Source organism: Oratosquilla oratoria, chromosome 24, assembly GCF_046742065.1.
Source record: "Oratosquilla oratoria isolate Oo_2021 chromosome 24, ASM4674206v1, whole genome shotgun sequence".
Lineage (NCBI taxonomy): Eukaryota > Metazoa > Arthropoda > Malacostraca > Stomatopoda > Squillidae > Oratosquilla > Oratosquilla oratoria.
Window position 1 is genome coordinate 57,310,264 of NC_134800.1, and position 20,322 is coordinate 57,330,585.

The following is a 20,322-nucleotide window of genomic DNA, read 5'->3' on the forward strand; positions in this document are numbered from 1 at the left end:
GGTTTCTGTAAGAAAAGTTACCTTTTAGTTTGATGGTTCTATAAAGAACACGGTTTCTTATGTTATTTCATAATAATGACCTATTTATTCTATAGTGTCGTGCCACCATTTCTGCATATATATCTTTGCCCTGAGAATTCTATATAAATACCATTATTGCGACCTTCATTTGATCACGTTGCAAAGCATTATGGGACCACAGCGACCAGGGTCTTGGGATTACTAGCGACGGCTGGGAGGGTAGCAAAAATGTTTAACCGGGCAACTGTACTCGTCCCCTTCAAGTGAGATTAATATAATAGTTTGATAATATACAGTATGCAACTTATATTGATATAGTCATTAATGTGTAGGGTGAACAATGGTTGAAGTGAATTTTAAAAGAAGAGTTGGTAAAATGGCTACGGGACCGGCTACGATCAGCTGATTGAATGGAAGTGTATAAGTGATTAATATGTAGTATGTCCAACAAATTGGCTAAATGAATGGTAAAATAATGTCATCATAGACTCGCAAATTTTAAGAATGAAGCTGACATACGAAAGTAGTTCAGTGATGTTGATTTATTGTGTTAACCTTCATGGTTGAGACAAGGGTACAACGTAAACATCAATGTTTTTTATTTAGTACAGTAACATTATCAATTTGTAGTATAGTATTTTACTTTAATTTCGTTGGCCAACATGGATTTTGTCAGCATTCAAGCTGTTAATGGTTCATTGCTGGTATAGATTGGAAATGCGAAAGGTCATTACATAATAATGGTAGCCGGGAAAGCAGATTATTTTGAAGTGATTTGATAAGTTACTATTATTAACTTAATAATTAAGGTTAAGTGAAAGTGTACACAAGCTAGTCACTGTCACTTAAGTCATATTAATGAGTTTTTTGGTATTGTGGGCCCAGTGATTGGAACTTGGATGTTTTTTCAAGATGGACAGCAAAGTGTTGTTTCGAAATGACCGTATGGCTGGCTTTTGTTTATGGTAAATTTGTAGAATTACACAAACACAGATATTTAACTTCATTACGAGTCAAATTCTTGTGGGCGGTCTCACTAAACGCCGACCAAAGTCGACCAACGCCGACCAAAACAACACAATGACGGTTTTTTATCAAATGCATAATTTATATATAAAAAAATAGCATATGGTTGCATTATTTGACCTATTTTCTTTAAAATGTGTGATTTCCATGTAAAATCATCAAAGAGAAGTTACGTTTTTATCCTCTGCAAAATTACCAACCGGCAACCATTGCCGACCAAACCCAAACAATGACGGCTTTTGCTCAAATATATAATTTTAAATAGATATTAGCATATGGTTGCATTATTTGACCTATTTTCTTTAAATTGTGTGATTTCCATGTAAAATCATCAAAGAAAAGTTACGTTTTTATCCTCTGCAAAATTACCAACCGCCGACCAACGTCTACCAAAGCCGACCAAAACCACACAATGACGGTTTTTGCCCAATTGCATAATTTATATATAAAAAATGGCATATGGTTGCATTATTGGACCTATTTTCTTTAAAATGTGTGACTTCCAAGTAAAATCATCAAAGAGAAGTTACGTTTTTGTCTTTTGAGCAAAAGCCGTCATTGTTTGGGTTTGGTCGGCGTTGGTTGCCGGTTGGTAATTTTGCAGAGGATAAAAACGTAACTTCTCTTTGATGATTTTACATGGAAATCACACATTTTAAAGAAAATAGGTCAAATAATGCAACCATATGCTATTTTTTTTATATATGAATTATGCATTTCATAAAAAACCATCATTGTGTGGTTTTGGTCGGCTTTAGTCGGCGTTGGTCGACTTTGGTCGGCGTTTAGTGAGACCCCTTGTGGGTAGTATCAGATGCCTGATGTACAATAATGCATCAAAATACTTGTGCTATGAAATATAAAGTTACCGGTGTATTGCTTGTTCTTTCACTCTTGAGTATTAATAACCACAGAAAATATCAGGCCAGTTTAAGAATATGAGGGTCACTCAGCTGCAACTACAAAATATAATCAATATGCCGATGTAGGCATCATCATATACCCACTCGCACTTCATGATGCCTACGTAGGCATCAACGTATTTAAAGGGCTAACATGGAAGTTGCATTGTGACTGTCCAATAGCTTTTAAGCTGACCTAACTAATGGATTTAGGGTCAACTCAGCCAACCAACTTGACCAACTCTGTCCATGAATTGACCAGCTCAGCCCTGAGGGTGTCTTTCCTCGGCCCATCCATGGTTCATTAAAACTTATTATAAAAAACACATGTATTCGTGGCCTTTAAAAATGGATTGTAGAAGAAAGTCTACTAAAACAAAGCCATGAAAGCCAACCCTTGCTAATTCCTTAGAGAAAATTTGCCATCGGTAAAGTAAAATAAAGTGTTGGTTGTACCACAGACCCCATGCAGTAGGGAGTGCCAGGTCAAGGTTGGAGTAGGCTTGTGGCAGTCACAGCTTGCTTTGACAAAACTGAACGTAATGTAACCCTAGTGGTCAAAGGCAGAAAGTAAAAAATGAATTATGCGTATGGAGGCATCGTAAAGTGCAAGTGGGTGTATGAGGATTCTGGCATTAGTGTCCCAATTATATTGTAGTTGTAGCCAAGTTATCCCCAAATTCTGTGAACTTGCTTGATCACAGTTTATTATTATTATTCAGAGTGACAGAGAATGAGTAAATCAAGTGACTTTATATTTTATAACTCAAATATTGTGATGCATTGCCACATCATTGTACATCAGGTATCTGATGTTGCATGCAAGAATTTGACTTATATGGAAGGGGTTAACACACAACTTACATCGTCCAACAGCACCTAATAATGTAGCCTAATCTAACAACTATTTCATAAGAGGAGAGAGGTAAAGAGGTAGATAGAAATGTGTTTGCATGGGAATGGAAAAAGAACCAAAATAACACCACTATTTTGAAGTGTTTAATTCCAGATGATGGGACTGCAAATTTGATGTATCATGTCACCATGGCTATTCAATGTGTACATGGATGGGGTGATGCAGAAGGTAAATGCAGGGGTAATGAGCTGGATACTGGAGATGGTTAAAGAAAATGGAGAAAAGTAGGAGGGGAGTCTATCATTTGCCGATGACACTGCGCTTATGGTAGGGTCAAAGTACGGATTATGGGAGTTAGTGACAGAGTTTGGGAGGGAGTGTGATAGGAAGTTGAAGGTAAATACACTTGACCCTCCATTTAACAAACCCCAATACAACATATCCTTTAGTGGACAAAAAAATCCTGTGTTATAAAGCTGCATGATGGTCCAATCGTCCATTGCTGCATACAGCTGTCCAAATCAAGTCAGTCATCTGCTGTTGCACAATATTTTACAGTGATACATCAACCCGTATCTGCACCATGCCACCAAAGAATTTTTTTTTTCTCTTAATTTATTTCATATTTTCCTGTTGTGTGTATGTTAAAAATAATCAGTATTACAATATTACCATATTTTCAGGCACAGTAAGCCAAACCAATAAATGTATACTGTATAAAATTGCCAAAAACAGTAATTTGTCAATTGATACCAATCCAGTCCATTCTGTTTACATTTGGCAGGAATGGACAGGTCCTTGCATGCATTTGTCCATCAAATGGAGGGTCGAGCGTATGGGTAAAAGTAAGGTGATGAGATGTACAAGGGGAGAGGATGGCAGAGAGTCGGAAGTAAGTAGGAGAGGCTAGAGAAAGTGGATAGGTTTAGGTATTTGGAGTTGCACATGGCAGGAAAGGGAGGAGTGGAGATGGAGGTAAATTGTAGACTAAGAGAAGCAAGTAAATGCCTTGGAGGATTAAAAGTGTCATGAGAAATATGCATTTGGGAATGGATGCAAAGAGGAGACTACATGATGGGGTGATTATGCCAACAGCACTGTATGGGGCAGAGATGTAGAATCTACAAGGCAGAAAGGAAAAATTTAAATGTATTTTGAGATGAAATGTCTATTAAGTATGGTAGTGGTTACAAGGTTGAATAGAGTGAGAAATGAGGAAGTGAAGTGGGGAGCTAGAGTGGAAAAGGGGATGGCGGATAGGGCTGATGAATGAGTATCAAAATTGACTGAAGAAACATTAGTAAAAGAGGCATGGGTGGAGGGAGTGAACTTGAAAGGATGACTGAGGATGAGAGGGATAGATAGGGTGAAAAGGGTGTTGAACAAGAGGGTAAAGTCTTTTGAGCAAGAAAAGAAGGCAGGAGATAGGGGCGAGTAGAGAATGGCCATGTATAGATACTATAATGCAAGGATAGTGTAGGGAATGGTTATGTATATTTTGATATAGCCCAATGAGATTTCTCCCTGTCTTCTCTTTTTCTGTATCAGGAGGTAGAGGGGGGTTGCCGATTAAACAAAGTGGCCTTGCTATGGATGTGCTGCGTCTTGTCTTGCAGGGATGACTAATCATCCATTAGGAGCAAGATGATAGGGAGGAAAGGGTGGGAGAAGGTATGGAATTTTTTAAGTTTTGTCTTGCCCGCTCGCATTTTATATATTTTGCATAGAGGGATTAGTGAGAAATGTCAATATATTGTATTGGGAGACCTTAATGCTAGGGTAGGAAACGAACCAATAGACGGAGTGATTGGGAAGTATGGAGTTCCAGGTAAAGATTGTAGTGGAGAATTGATGGTGGGGATGTGTCTTGAGAGTTGATGATAGCAAATACAGTGTCTATGAAGACAGTCAAACATAAGTACACATGGGAGAGGGTGGTGGATGGAAGGGTGGCAGATAATGTTAATGGACTATATAGTGGTGACCAGGAGTATGGTAGGAAGAGTTAAGGATGTACATGTCCTAAGGGGAGAGAGAGGGGGAATATCAGATCATTTTCTAGTGGAAGGTAAATTGAGAGTGGAGAATAAGTAGAAAGAGGAAAAGGGCAGAAGTTAGGGAGGTACTTAGAGTAAACTGCTTAAATGAAAAAGAAAAGGAGAGGAAGTATATGAAGAAGCTGAGAGAGGAGTGGGACGGAGTGAAGGATAGAGTAGAACTAGGATTGGAGGAGGAATGGGGAAGGTTCAAGGAGGGAGTCATAAGGTGTGCAAAGATGATGTGTGGAACAAGGAGGGCAGGAGGAAATAGAAGGAAGGGTAGTGAGTGGTGGGATGAGAAAGCAAAGAAGGGTGTAGAAAAGAAAAAACAGGTTTTCATAGATTAGCTACACATTAGGACGAGGGAATTGTATGAGAGGTACAAAGTAAAGAGAAGGGAAGTTAAGCATAAGATAAAGGAAGCAAAGAGGAGAGCAGATGTGAAATGGGGTAAGAGTATGACAGAAAATTTTGAAAGTAATAAAAAGATGTTTTGGAAGGAAGTTAAAAGAGGAAGGGGGAGGCGAATCAAGTAGAGAAGAAAGGTAAAAGGTACAAATGGAAGAGAAGGTAGTTATAGGAAGGTAGGCAGAGTATTTTAGCGAATTGCTAAATGTGAAGGAGGATAGGGAGGGAAAGGTAGTTGCAGTGGGAAGCACTAAGAAAATGAGTGATGAGTGAAGAAAATGGAGGAAAAATAGGGAAAGATGAAGTGAAAGCAGCTGTTAACCCCTTCCATACGGTGCCGCACACGTAGGCGTCATGAGGAGCAAGTGGATTCGCGACGCTGCCATATCGGCGTCTTGATTATATTTATTGTAGTCGCCCCTGTGTTTTTACATTCTCCCTAATCTGCTCTTAATCCCATTCTCTGTGGTTTTCAAAATTCACGGGTGAAAGAGAGAACGATCGATATAAGCCGTGACTATATTTTATGATGCGAGTATTGTTACGACACGTCGTACGGCTGGCATTGGCTGCTGCCCGCGAGATTTAAGTCCCGGAGTGAAGTGGTTAACAGATGGTGAGAGCAGGTAAGGCCCCTAGGTTGGATGGATGCCATGCAGAATGTCTGAAGAAAGGAGGTAGAGTTATGGTGGACTGGCTGGTGATGTTATTTAATGTTTGTTTAAGAGAGGGTAGAGTGCCAGAGGACTGGAGGAGTGCCTGTATGATTCCACTTTACAAGGGAAAGGGGGACAAGTGTGAGTGTAGTAGTTTCAGAGGGATAAACTTGTTGAGTGTTGTTGGGAAGGCTTATAGGAGGTTCTTGATTGAGAGGATTAGGAGAGGAACAGAGGGAGTAATTGGTGAGTAACAGTGGTTTTAGGACAGGTAGGGGATGTGTAGATTAGATTTTTGTGGTAAGACATATGTGAGAAAGCTATAGGAAAAGGTAAGGATGTTATTTGGGCTTTTATGGATTTGGAAAAGGTGTATGGCAGGGTAGACAGGAAGGCACTGTGGGAGGTATTGCAGCTATATGGGATAGGAGGAAAGCTGTTAAGAGCAGTTGAGAGTTTTTATGAGAGTAGTAGAGCTTGTGTTAGGATTAGAAATGGAGAGTGTGAATGGTTCGAGGTAAAGGCGGGACTTCATCAGGGATGTGTTATGTTGCCCTGGCTGTTCAATCTATACATGGATGGGGTGGTGCGAGAGGTGAATGCAAGGGTGGTGGGTCAGGGATTGGAGATGGTTAAAGAAAATGGAGAAAAGTGGGAAATAAGCCAGTTGTTGTTTGCTGATGACACTGCGCTTGTAGCAGGATCAGAGGAGGGATTGAGGAAGTTAGTGACAGAGTTTGAGAAGGTGTGTGAAAGAAGGAAGATTGAGAGAAGCGAGTAAATGCCTTGGTGGATAAAGTGTAATGAGAAATACATTTGGGAATGGATGCTAAGAGGAGGTTATATGAATGAGTGATTGTGCCAACAGCATTGTACGGGGCAGGAACATGGAACATAAGAGAGAAGGAGTTTGAATGCGTTTGAGATGAAATGTCTGAGAAGTATGATAGGGGTTACTAGGCTAGATAGAGTGAGAAATGAGGAGGTGAGGAGAATGGGTGGAAAGGGAGTTGGGAGATAGGGTTGATGAAAGTGAATTAGGATGTTTTGGGCACATGAAAAATGAGTGAAGAAAGATTAGTAAAAGAGGTGTGGAAGGCAGAGGTGGAAGGAGTAAATATGAGGAGTTACATATCCATGTTTGAGTGATTCTGGAATTTTTCCATTATTTTGTACCCTGATTCACTTGGAACCATTTAATGGCATATGGCTAGGTATTAATATAAGTTAAAAGGGAGCTAGAAATGAAAATGTGTTCTGTTCTTGAGGTAAATAATCCTTGTTGTAGATGAACCATTGCTGTAAGTTACTCTGCACATTTTCTTTGAAATGTACACATACCCATAGTAGAAAATGGGAGCATGTATGTTATATTATTTGTGCAGTAACATGGACTGTTCTTGGTGTTGTTGTTGTTTGATATATTGTTTGTGATCATTTGAAATGAACGAAAGATTCTCCCCTCCCCCCAATTCCTCCTCCTCCTTATGATCATCCCTTTACTCATCCTCAACCTCTTCCATTTTTTTTTCTCCTAATTCTAGTTCTAATTCTTCTAAGCATCCATAAGTTTTGTCTTTTGTCTGTGGCTCATGTATTTTTTTTATATTGCAGTGGGCAGCAGCAGGTGCGAGGGATGGCCACCTTGAAGGCCATTTCCCTCCGCCTTAAGTCTGTGAAGAACATCCAAAAGATCACACAATCCATGAAGATGGTGTCAGCAGCCAAATATGCAAAGGCTGAGAGAGAACTGAAACCCGCCAGGCCATATGGAATGGGAGCAAGTGCATTGTATGAGAAGGTGAGATGATGTATGTTTAGACGTGTGTGCATGCATGTACACACAAAGGGACCAATACTGGGTACCTGCATGTCGTGGGCCTGCAAGGTGGACAGGGAGGCTACTCATTTTCAAAACGTGATGGTTTACTATTGGCTAGATTGGGGATAAATGATGACTTAGGATAAATGAGCCTGATATATTGTGTCTAGTAGAGACTAAACTCCTCAAAAATTTTTGATATACAGTTGGGGAAGAAAAGGTACACCACCTGGAGAAGAGATGTACATACATATACCAATGTTCTTACCCCTTACAAGGGAGGTAACCAAAAACAAGGCATAAAACCCACTTCCACCCATTCCATCCCCACATACTCCACTCCCATTCACCCCTCTCCCTCCCTCTTATCTTGGCTCCTGGATGAGGGGTCATCCTTGCATCTTGCCCACTGCCCTGGATCAGAACCAATGTAGCAAGACACATCACATCCACAACAAGGCTGCTTCATTTAATTGGCAACCCCCCCTCCCCACTCTGACTTCTCATGTAGAGAAAGAGAAGACGGGGAGAAATCCCTTTGAGCTGCGTCAAAATATCATTCACACATACTCCCTCATCCCCCCATCCCACACCCACTCACAAACAAGCAGGGAATAATTATATCAGAATTCCCAGGGAGGAAGAAAGCAATTTTAAAAAAGGTGTAGTAGAGAAAGGCAAAGATGAACCTAAACAGTTTTACAGATTCATAAATGGTAAATTGATACACAGGGAAAACGCAAAGTTAATGGTAGATGGTGAGATCTTTGAAGAGGTCTTAGCTCAGGCAGAAATAATGAATGAAGGTTTCCAATCAGTCTTCACAAAAGAGTGCAACTTTTTTGAGAAAAGCAAGGGGAGCAAAATATCAGGTTTAGCAGATATAAGTAAAGAAGTAAGGGAAGTGCTCAATCTCCTGGGAACATTGGATGTGACAAAAGCTCCAGGACCTGACTGGACATCATACTGGATACTTAAAGAATGTAGGGAATAACTATTGGACGAGATCCACAGTCTTGTTACATGTTCATTGGAAGAAGGCATAGGGCCACTTGATTGAAAAAGGGCAAACTTGGTTCCAATTTACAAAGGTGGAAATGAGGAAACTCCACTAAATTATAGGCCAGTATCACTAACCAGCACAATAGTGAAATTATGTGAAAGGGTTGTGAAAGATTGATGAACCAAATATCTTGAAAAGATGAATATTCTGACAGTCAATTTGGCTTCAGATCTGAAAGTTTGTGTCTCAGACCTCTTAAGCTTTTACTTGAGAGTGATTGATGTGCTGCAAGAGAGAGGGCTGGATGGACTGTGTGTACCTTGACTTAGAGAAGGCATTTGATAAAGTACCTCGCAGTTGACTTAATGTGGAAATTGGAGCATGTTGGAACACTGAGAGGTAAACTACTAGAATTTATTAAAGATTTTTTGAAGGAAAGACATGATAGATGTTAAGCTGGAGAGCAGTAACAAGTTGAGTTCCAAAAGGTTCAATGTTTGAACTAACAGTGTTTCTTGTCTATGTTAATGACATGATGGAAGGAAGAACAAGCTATAAGATGATGCAAAAACCATGAGAATGAAAAATGAGGATTATGGTAGAATATTGCAAAAAAAAAAAAATTGGATATTTTTACATGAAGCCAAGAATGGGAAATAAAGCTCAATACCAAGGAGGCTAAGAGGAGAGCAGATGTGAAATGGGGTAAGAATATGACAAAATTTTGAAAGTAATAAAAAAATGTTTTGAAAAGAAATTAAAAGAGGAAGAGGAGGTAAATCAAGTAGAGAAGAAAAGGTAAAAGGTGCAGATGGAGAGATGATAATGGAAGAGAAGGCAGTGAGAGGAAGGTGGGCAGAGTATTATATTGTGGAAGGACGGGAGAAGACAGAGGTGAATGGAAAAGGGTTGTGTGTGGATAATGCATGCATGGGGGTGAGAGAGTATGTATGAGAAATAGATTGACGCAGCCTGAAGGAATTTCTCCCCGTCGTCTTTTCTGCATGAGGGGATGGAGAGGGGGGGTCGACAAATTAATGAAGTGACCTTGCTGTGGATGTGCTTTGTCTTATGACACTGCTTCTGACCCAGGGCATTGGACAAGATGCAGGGATGACCTGTCATCCAGGAGGTGCCAAGATAAGAGGGAGGGAAGAGGGTAGAGGGGAGTATGTAGGGGATGGAAAGGGTGGGAGTGGTTTCTATGCCTTTGGCTTTGTGCTGCCTCCCTTGTAAGGAGGAAAAAAAAAAGCCTTTGGTATATGTATAGGCTACCCCCCTTGTAGGGGAAAAAAGCCTTTGGTATGTGTATGTATGTACTGGAAATTGGCAGTAACATCAAAAGGCCATCCTTAAACTATTCCTTAGGAAGTGAACCCATTACAAAAGCAAAAGAGTAGAAAGACTTGGGAGTGTTGATAAAAGACAACCTTTACTCTGACAGACATATCAGCAGGATTGTGGGAGAAACGTATGGACTACTGCAGAAGATTTAAGTGGCGTTCCATCATATGGATGAAGAGATTATGAAAAAACTTGTTGAAACCCTGAGACATCCAAGACTGGAATACATGTCAGTAGTATGGTCCCTACACAGAGTGAAGGATATAAGCAAGATTGAGATAATACAAAAGGCAACAACCAAAGTTGTTCCCAGAGGAAAGACTAAAAGTACTGGGTCTACCAACTTTGAAAGATGTGAAGAAATAGTTTTCCATATAGATGTATATGTGGAATAGCTTAGAAGGTGATATCGCCCAAGCTCAAACAATAATGAATTCAAATCTAAATATGATAATTGGAAATCAAATATATAGGTTAAATTGGAACAGTACATGAATATAAGTCTAGATATGGAAGAAAATTAGAGAATAGAAGATGGGACCCAACAAGCATTGCTCCTTTCCAGTATACAGAGAGTCCTCCTTATACGGTAATTCTTTATCCGGTAAATTCACAGTTACCTATCTCTTCACTTACTAGTATAGCCCTTGTGCTCTCTTCACTCCTGAGAACCTCCCAACTACACTCCCAAATTCACACTCGCCCCTCCCTTTCAACTTGGTTTCACTCAATACCAACATTTCCATCTTTCTTTTCACAAACATACTGCCTATCTCTTCCCCTTTACTCTCATCTGTACCACATCCACACACATTAAAAGACATAAACTGACTGTAAACCAAGAGTTCCACAGTGAGTGGCTGTTGGGTCCCTTCTGTAAACCCCTGAGAAGAAACAGGACTGTTGTAAGTGTATGACTGTTTCATTTTCACTGGCTTATAGTAGCAGGAGGAGAAAGAGATGAAAACTTAGCAGTTATTAGCTCTCCTTGTATGAAAAGGTGGAAAAATGCAGTTGAAGTTGATAAAGATCTTGGAAGTTTCCCAGAGATCAAATCCCAGTACCCTGGGGTTGCATATCCAGGGTGTTGATAGGGAGATGATTCTCTAACATCCATCTTGCAGGCTCGCTATTAGATGGAGGTCACTGGTCCCACTAGGTTTTCTACTAATAATTTTCACTTTCAATACTGTTTAGTGGTCACATGTAAATTTTATTTTAGCTGTTTGAAATACCTCAGGACTAAACTATACATTGTCTTGCAAAAGGTCAAAACCTGATCTCTTTCAGTCAAGCTTCTTTTCCCTGTCACTGGTCAATGTAAAATCTGAATTGACCTCAGGAGTATGGGCATTAGCAAAGTAAATTCCCCTAACAAGAATGTTTATCAATTACAGGCAGAAGTTGCACCCCTGGAGAGCAAACCCAACAAACTCATTGTTGCCATGACAAGCGACCGTGGCCTCTGTGGAGCTATACACAGTTCAGTGTGCAAGTCAATCAAGGCACAGTTGACTGATGATGCCTCCAATGCTGCAATTGTATGTGTAGGAGACAAGTCAAGGGCAATGCTGCAGAGGTGTGTTTGAGTCATTAGTTTGTAATAAAAAGCTAGGAATGACTATACCAGTATTTTGTATGTAAACACCAGGATTATGAAGATTTTCACCATAATGATGTAAATGATAGATTTTGCTATGGTTAGTGCCAAATCATTTAATTCAGTGAGAGTTGATATGGAAACCCCCTATTTCTCATACTTTATCTTGGAGCACAATAGAATAGGGCATCTGAAAAAGGGAATACTTGACTGGGTAACCAAAGCTGTTCCCAAGGCTTCTTGGTGGTTTGGCCCCCAACTCTAGGTGTGAGTGCGTGTGTGTGTGTGTGGGGGGGGGGGTTCCTTACAACACAGACACTACCACATCAGGAACAAATTTCAGATATCTGTCCAGGATGTGACATTTCACCCTATACTGTAAAACACATCATGGAAGACTGCATTGTACACAATCATGCACACCAACAACACAGTATACACTATAAGGGATTTGTGGGGAAGTCTTGCTTCAGCTGTGGCATTCTGTAGGAGGATGGGACTACTAAGTAAGACAGTCTAGGGAACAACAACTGAGAAAGGGATTGGTATCAATTCACAAGCTAAAAATTAGCTAAATGACTGCATACAATTCATGGAATTAAAATTTTTGGTCTTGTTTGCAAATGTCTTGGTATATTAATTTATTCTTTTTTCTTTTCAGAGGATTTGCGGATAACATAATCATGCAGATAACGGAAGTTGGACGTAAACCTGCAACTTTTGGTGATGCATCCAAAATTGCCACTGAGATTCTTAATTCAGGCTACGAATTTGGATCTGGAAAGATTGTTTTCAACAGATTCAAGTAAGAGGCTATCTCATTCTTCTTCCCCTACACTTTCTTACTCCTTCCCTTCATCCCCACCCCTCCTCTCCTTTTTCTCCCTCTCCTCTCCCTCTATTTTTCCCTCTTCTTCTACACCTCTTCCTCCACACCTCTCCCATCCCTCCTTCTCTTCCCTCCTCTTCCACCTCCCTCACCTCTCCCTATTCCCCCTCCCCTCTCCCCTCCCTCTTCCTCCTCCCCCTGTCCTCTTCCTCCATCTCTCTCCCCACTTCCCTCTCCCCACTTCCCTCTTCCCCATCTCTTCCCTTTTCTCTCTCCCTTTCCACTACCTCCTTCCCTCCTCACCTCCCCCATCCCTCTTCTCTTCCCCTCTTCCCCATCGCTTTTCCTCTCCCCTCCATTTTCTACTTCTCCCTTCCTCTCCCCTCCTTGTCCCCTCCTCGTCCCCTCTGTTCCCCACCATCTATATGTTGAGCTGTATTGAATGTGAGGAATGGTGTAACACTAGATACAATTTGTTAAGCATGACACCTAGGTTGTATCTGAATGAAAGGGTAGAACAATTCTGTACATACTTTTTGTTATCTATCCATATACCAAGGGATTCTTTCCCCTAATAAGGAAGATAGCAAAGTTGAGGCATGCACCCACTCCCACCAACTCACACCACACTCCCACACTCCACACCCATCCACCACACTTGTGTTAGCTCCTCGTAGATGAAGGATCATCCCTTTCTTCTGCCCACTGTCTGATCAATATACAAATTAAAGTATTCTTGGTGGTTCAAGCAAAGTGGAGAAAATTTCATGATTTGACATTTTTCAGGTCTGTTGTGTCATACAACACATCAGAGTTGCCCATCTTCAATGTGGATGCTATTGGAGAGGCCGAGAAGATTTCTTTGTACGATTCTCTTGATGCTGATGTACTACAGAGTTACATGGAGTACACAATGGCTTCCCTTCTCTTCTATGCCATCAGGGAAGGGGCTTGTTCTGAACAATCATCCAGAATGACTTCTATGGACAATGCATCAAAGAATGCTGGTAAGGTCAAATCCTGAATCCTAATGTGCTTGAAAAATTCCTCAGTTTATAGATTTGACTTAGTTTTTATGATGACCTACTTTGAAGAGAGGAGGAGTTTCAATTGTTTGAGATGAGGTGTCTGAGAAGTATGATGGGGGTTACTAGGCTGGATAGAGTGAGAAATGAGGAGGTGAGGAGGAGAATGGGGGTGGTAAGGGAGTTGGGAGATAGGGTTGATGAAAGAGTATTGGGAGGATTTGAACACATGGAAAGAATGAGTGAAGAAATACTAGTAAAAGAGGTATGGAAGGCAGATGTGGAGGGAGTGAACATGAGGGGGGTGTCCTAGGATGAGATGGATGGATGGGTGAAAGGGGCTTTGGGGAAGAGGGGAATGTCTGTTGAGGAAGGACGGGAGATGACAAAAGACAGGAGTGAATGGAAAATGGTTGTATATGGATGACGATGTGATGCATGAGGAATGGGGGGTGAGGTAGCATATATGAGAAAAATTTGATGCAGCCCGAAGGGATTTCTCCCCGTCTACTCCTTTTCTGCATGAGGGGACGGAGAGGGGGGGTCGACGAATTAATGAAGCGGCCTTGCTGTGGATGTGCTGTGTCTCAAGTCATTGCCTCTGACCCAGGGCAGTGGACAAGGTGCAGGGATGACCTGTCATCCAGGAGGTGCCAAGATAAGAGGGAGGGTAGAGGGTGGAGGGGAGTGGAGTGTATTAGGGATGGAATGGGTGGGAATGGTTTTTGTGCCTTTGTTTTTTTGCTACCTCCCTTGTAAGGGGGAAAAAGACTTTGGTATATGTATGTACTTATCCTGCATGTGATTATACACCAAAAGGGATTAAATATTCAGTGTTGGATTCTGTGAAGCACTGGTTCTTAACCTAGGGCTTATCCTTGGAAGGGAGTGGCCACAGATTCACAAATAAGGTTACAAACATTTTCTTCCTCCCTCTCTTGTTTCTTTCCTTTTACCTTTTCCTGGGAAATCTTTTAATTTCCCCAGGTATCCTGTACCTGTCATGAATCTTATTATGAGTCCCTGGGAAATCTTTTAATTTCCCCCAGGTATCCTGTACCTGTCACGAATCTTATTTCAAGACATTACTGTCCATCCTCTTCCACTGTCCTACCTTCTCCCTTTGCTCTACTCTCTCCCACTGTCCTACCTCCCTTTGCTCTACTCTCTCCCACTGTCCTACCTCCCTTTGCTCTACTCTCCCCCACTGTCCTACCTCCCTTTGCTCTACTCTCTCCCACTGTCCTACCTCCCTTTGCTCTACTCTCTCCCACTGTCCTACCTCCCTTTGCTCTACTCTCTCCCACTGTCCTACCTCCCTTTGCTCTACTCTCTCCCACTGTCCTACCTCCCTTTGCTCTACTCTCTCCCACTGTCCTACCTCCCTTTGCTCTACTCTCTCCCATCTCCCATTTAGCCCCCCCCCCATCCATTTTGCCATACCTAACCCTCTTCATTTTTACATATACCAGCAGCATTCCCCCCTTACAAGGGAGGTAGCCAAAGTCAGTCATAAATCCACTCCCACCCATTTCATCCCTACATACTCCACTCCTATTCTCCACCCATCACTCCCTCTTTTCTCAGCTCCTCCTGGATGATTGGTCATCCCTGCATCTCACCCACTGCCCTGGGTCAGAAGCAACATAGCAAGACACAGCACATCCACAGCAGGGCTGCTTCATTTAATTGGCGAACCCCCCTCACTGTCCCCTCATGCAGAAAAAGAGAAGGGGAGAAATACCTTTGGGCTACATCAAAATATCATTCACGCATATTCCCCCCACCCCCATCCCATCTCCCACCCACTACCTTCCATGCATCCCAACATCATCCATACACAACCATTCTCCACTCACCCCACTCTTCTGTGTTCTCCCATCCTCGACAGACATTCCTCTCTTTCTCTTACCCCCCATTCATCCATCTCATCCATGGTTGCCCCTTCATGTTCACTCCTTCCACCCCTGCCTTCCACACCTCTTTTACTAATCTTTCTTCACTCATCCAAAACTCTACCTATTCTTCTCCTGGTTACCACTACATAGTCCATTAAATCCCTATCTACCACTCTTCCATCCACCACCCTCTCCCATGTGTACTTATGTTTGACTTTCTTCCGAAACACTGTATTTGCTATCATCAACTCTCTAGGTGCATCTGCACCATTATCTCACTATGATTTATTCCTACAACTCCACACTTCCAAACCACCCCATTTAATGGTTCATCTGGCCTGACATTGAGATATCCCAATATCACTACATTGACATTTCTCTCCAAACCTTCTATGCACTTGTTTAATCTATCCAAAAATCCTCCCTTTCCTCTACACTCTTCTCAACCAGGCCCATATGCACTTACAAAAACCCACATCTTCCTTCCCAGTTTCACCTTCATCCACATTAACCTTGAAGAAACCTCTTTCCACTCCACCACACATTTACCAATCTCATCACTTACTAGTATAGCCACCCCTTCTCTCCATTGTCCTCTCTTCACTCCTGAGAACCTCCCAACTACACTCCCAAACTCAAACTTGCCCCTCCCTTTCAACTTGGTTTCACTCGATACCTACACATCTTTCTTTTCACAAACATACTTCTATCTTTCCCTCTTACTCTCATCTGTATCACGTCTATGCACATTAAAAGACCCAAACCTTAGGGTTCTAGTTGGAAAATTCCTCCCAAACTATCTTATGCCTTTGCTTTTTTAGGAATGACCCCATTGGGGCTACAGAGAGTAGGATGCCTAGTCCCATCCCTGTCCCTTTTTTGTTGCCTGACTCAAGTAGGAACACTCAATGGTATTATTCTTTCTTCCATGCCAGAGGGTTTGGCAAAAAAGGAAAAGAATATTCTAAGATGTGGTACAGAACAGTATTAAGAGTTGGGAAGCAGCATAACAGAGGGACAGCAGCAGTATAATAAAGGAGCATTTTTTCTCTCTGAATGGAGATTTCCACTGTCACAGACAAAATTATGTGTGGCTCTGATTTGTAAAGGCACCCAATATACATACATATACCAAGGCTTTTTCCCCCTAAGGGAGGTAACCAAAAAGAAAATGGCATAAAAACCATTCCCACCCATTCCATCCCTAAATACACTCCTCTCCCCTCCACCCTCCCTCCTATCTTGGCACCTCCTGGATGATGGGTCATCCCTGCACCTTGTCCACTGCCCTGGGTCAGAGGCAGTGTTGCAAGACACAGTACATCCACAGCAAGGCCACTTCATTAAATCGGCGACACCCCCTCTCCGTCCCCCCATGCAGAAAAGGAGAAGACGGGGAGAAATCCCTTCGGGCTGCGTCAAATTTTTCTCACACACTACCTCACCCCCCATACCCCCACCCACCCCACCTCACACATCACAACATCATCCATATACAACCATTCTCCATTCACCCCTGTCCCATCCCTCCTCAACAGACATTCCCCTCTTCCCCCAAAGCCCCCTTCACCCCACCCATCCATCTCATCATAGGACACCCCCTCATGTACACACTCTCCACATCCACCTTCCACACCTCTTTTACTAGTCTTTCTTCACTCATTCTTTCCATGTGTCCAAACCATCCTAATACTCTTTCATCAACCCTATCTCCCAACTCCCTCAACACCCTTGTTCTCCTCCTCACCTCCTCATTTCTCACTCTATCTAGCCTAGTAACTGCCATCATAATTCTCAGACACCTCATCTCAAACACATTCAAACTCCTTCTCTCTTCCTCTCTTATGTTCCTTGTCTCTGCCCCATACAGTGCTGTTGGCACAATCACTCCTTCATACAGTCTCCTCGTAGCCTCCATTCCCAAATGTCTTTTCCTCATTACACTTTTTAATCCACCAAGGCATTTACTTGCTTCTCTCAATCTACATTCTACCTCCACCTCCACTCCACCCTTTCCTGCCACATTTGCACCCAAGTATCTAAAACTATCCACTTCCTCCAGTCGCTATACCTTAATGCTCACTTCCAGTCTGCTGCCACTTTCACCCCTTGTACATCTCATCACCTTACTTTTACTGACATTTATCTTCAACTTTTTTCTTTCACACACACTCCCAAACTCGGTCACCAACTTCCTCACTCCCTTGTCTGATCCTGCTACAAGTGCAGTGTCATCCGCAAACAACAGCTGACTCACCTCCCACTTTCCTCCATTTTCTTTAAACATCTCCAATCCCTGACCCACCACCCTTGCTTTTACCTCTCGCACCACCTCATCCATGTTTAAGTTGAACAGCCAGGGCGACATAACACATCCCTGACAAAGTCCCACCTTTACCTCGAACCACTCACTCTCTCCATTTCTAATCCTGACACATGCTCTACTACTCTCGTAAAAACTCTTGACAGCTCCTAGGAGCTTTCCTCCTATCCTGTATGTCTGCAAAACCTCCCACAGTGCCTTCCTGTTTACCCTGTCATAAGGCTTTTCCAGATCCATAAAGGCCCCAAAAAACATCCTTGCCTTTTCCTATAGCTTTCTCACATATGTCTTGCCACAAAAATCTAATCTACACAACCTCTACCTGTCCTAAATCCACACTGTTCCTCACCAATTACTCCCTCTGTTCCTCTCCTAATCCTCACAATCAAGATCCTCCCATAAGCCTTCCCAACTACACTTATCAAGCTAATCCCTCAGAAACTACTACACTCGCACTTGTCCCCTTTTCCCTTGTAAAGTGGAACTATATAGGCACTCCTCCAGTCCTCCGGCACTCTACCCTCTCCCCAGCAAACATTAAATAACCTCACCAGCCAGTCCACCAAATATAGGCCCTAAAATATCTGCTGCATGCTAAAGAGCAGCTTTTAACCCCACAGACTGTAGATATAATTTTTTTCTTAAATTATATCATCTGAATGCCCTACTATATTTTTGATGGAAGCTTGCTGGCCAAGTGGTGTCATTACTTGTGGCAAAGGTCGAGGGGATGGCAGTCCGAGCCCTGCCACCAGTGAAGTTGAACTAAGGACATGGTTCATTATATTCCATGCTTCCAAATCCTCTTAGTAGCATGGAATATAATGAACCACTGCTTCTGACACGGGGCAGAGGACAGGATGCAAGGATGACCTGTCAACCAGGAGGTGCCAAGATAGGAGGGAGGGTGGAGGGGAGTGGAATATATGGGAAATGAAATGGGTGGGAGTGGTTTCTATGCCTTTTTCTTTTTGGCTACCCCCCGTGTAAGGGGGAAAAAGCCTTTGGTACATGTATGTATGTATGTACTAAGTCCCCTATAAGGGGCACTGTCATAGCCTCTTGATAGGGGGAGTTTGATGTTAAACCAAATCAATCACTATATTTTGGTATCTTGATTTCAGGGGAGATGATCGACAAGTTGACCCTGACCTTCAACCGCACCCGCCAGGCCGTAATCACAGGTGAACTTATTGAGATCATCTCAGGTGCTGCTGCCTTGTAGTTGCATTCGTGAGAGAAAAGAGAATGAACATCATTACGGTTAAGCTGCAAAGATCACTGCCCGGCTTATTAGACATATTGCAGCAACTAACAGCGTAATTCCAAATTTGGCATTGGGAGTAACTGCACCAAATTGTGGGATTCCAAAATATTGACTGGCTCAAGAAAGTTTCAAGGCAAGATTTGTACATAGTGAATAGACCCTTCTTGTCGCTGCCTCTCCTGCAAGCCTTAGAAGCAAAGTATCAGCATAATGGGATTGGATCTGGTGGAAGGTTATTGTTACGAAGAAGTCTCAGCCCCAAATATACAAATGAAGAAGCTATTTGTACAAAACTTCTGGCAATGAACTTGAACCAGTTTCAAGATGTAGTGGGACAGTTGTATTATGTAAACAAGAGTATACAAGCTAATAAAGGATTGATTGAGAGGAGTAACTTAGTTTTATTATTCCATACTAAGCAAGTAAATGCCTTGGGGGATTAAAAAATCTAATGAGAAATGGACATTTGGGAATGGATGCTAAGGTGGAGATTGTAGGAAGGAGTGATTGTGCCGACAGCACTGAGCGGGGCAGAAACGTGGAACATATGCGAGGAAGAGAAGAATTTGAATGTGTTTGAGATGAGGTGCTTGAGAAGTATGATAGGGGTTACTAGGCTAGATAGTGAAAAATGAGGACGGGTGGAAAGGGAGTTGGGAGATGGGGTTGATGAAAGAATATTGGGATGGTTGTTGTTGTCGTTCCCTAGACTCTGTCCGAGCAGTCCCGTCTCCCCAAGGAATGCCATAGCCAAAACTGGGTTTTCCCACAAATCCTTTATAGAGCGTATGTTGTGTTGTTTGCATGCATGATTGTGTATAATGCAGTCTTCCATTATGTGTTGTATGGTATGGGCTGAAGTGTTGCATCCTGGGCAGCTGTTCACAACGCGGTCATCCAGCCTCTTCTGGTAGCTCAGAAGTGCTGGGTGGTGACCGCACCGCAGTCTGGCCAAGTGGACTCTGTCCTTTTGTGGGAGAGAGGATTCAGAAGGGTGGATATCAGGGGGTCTGGCATGCAGCAGTGTGTTAATGGAGCGGTGAGTGATATGATTATGAATATGTTTCCGGAGGCTGGTATTTGGTGGTTGTGGAGGAAGAGAAGAGTATCTGTGCGAGATAAAGGTCTTTGGGTGTTGTTTTAATGTTTCTTGGTGTGTGGGTGTTCTGCTATGTAGTGTAGTGGGTGTGATGTGTTTGTGGTGGCTGCGGCAAGTGTTTGTGTGCCTCTCATGTCGAGGTGGTCCTTGACTTTGAGGACTTTTGTTTCATGGTGTAAATGGTCTGTAGGTGTTGTATTTGTG

The 20,322-nt window shown here is 42.3% G+C and overlaps 1 protein-coding gene across 2 annotated transcripts; it reads left to right on the forward strand.

The window, feature by feature from the left end:
* The first annotated feature begins 135 nt into the window (after nucleotides 1-135).
* On the forward strand, nucleotides 136-19,409 carry ATPsyngamma (ATP synthase, gamma subunit). 2 transcript variants are annotated; one of them, XM_076208171.1, is made up of 6 exons: nucleotides 136-284; nucleotides 7,523-7,709; nucleotides 11,475-11,656; nucleotides 12,339-12,482; nucleotides 13,293-13,513; nucleotides 18,877-19,409. In XM_076208171.1, exons 1-6 carry the CDS (start codon nucleotides 250-252, stop codon nucleotides 18,975-18,977), a joined length of 870 nt encoding a protein of 289 aa, XP_076064286.1. In that variant the 5' UTR covers nucleotides 136-249; the 3' UTR covers nucleotides 18,978-19,409. The 2 variants fall into 2 exon arrangements, with proteins under 2 accessions (XP_076064286.1, XP_076064287.1); XM_076208172.1 differs by lacking the exon at nucleotides 136-284 and adding an exon at nucleotides 4,452-4,476.
* The last annotated feature ends 913 nt before the right edge of the window (nucleotides 19,410-20,322 follow it).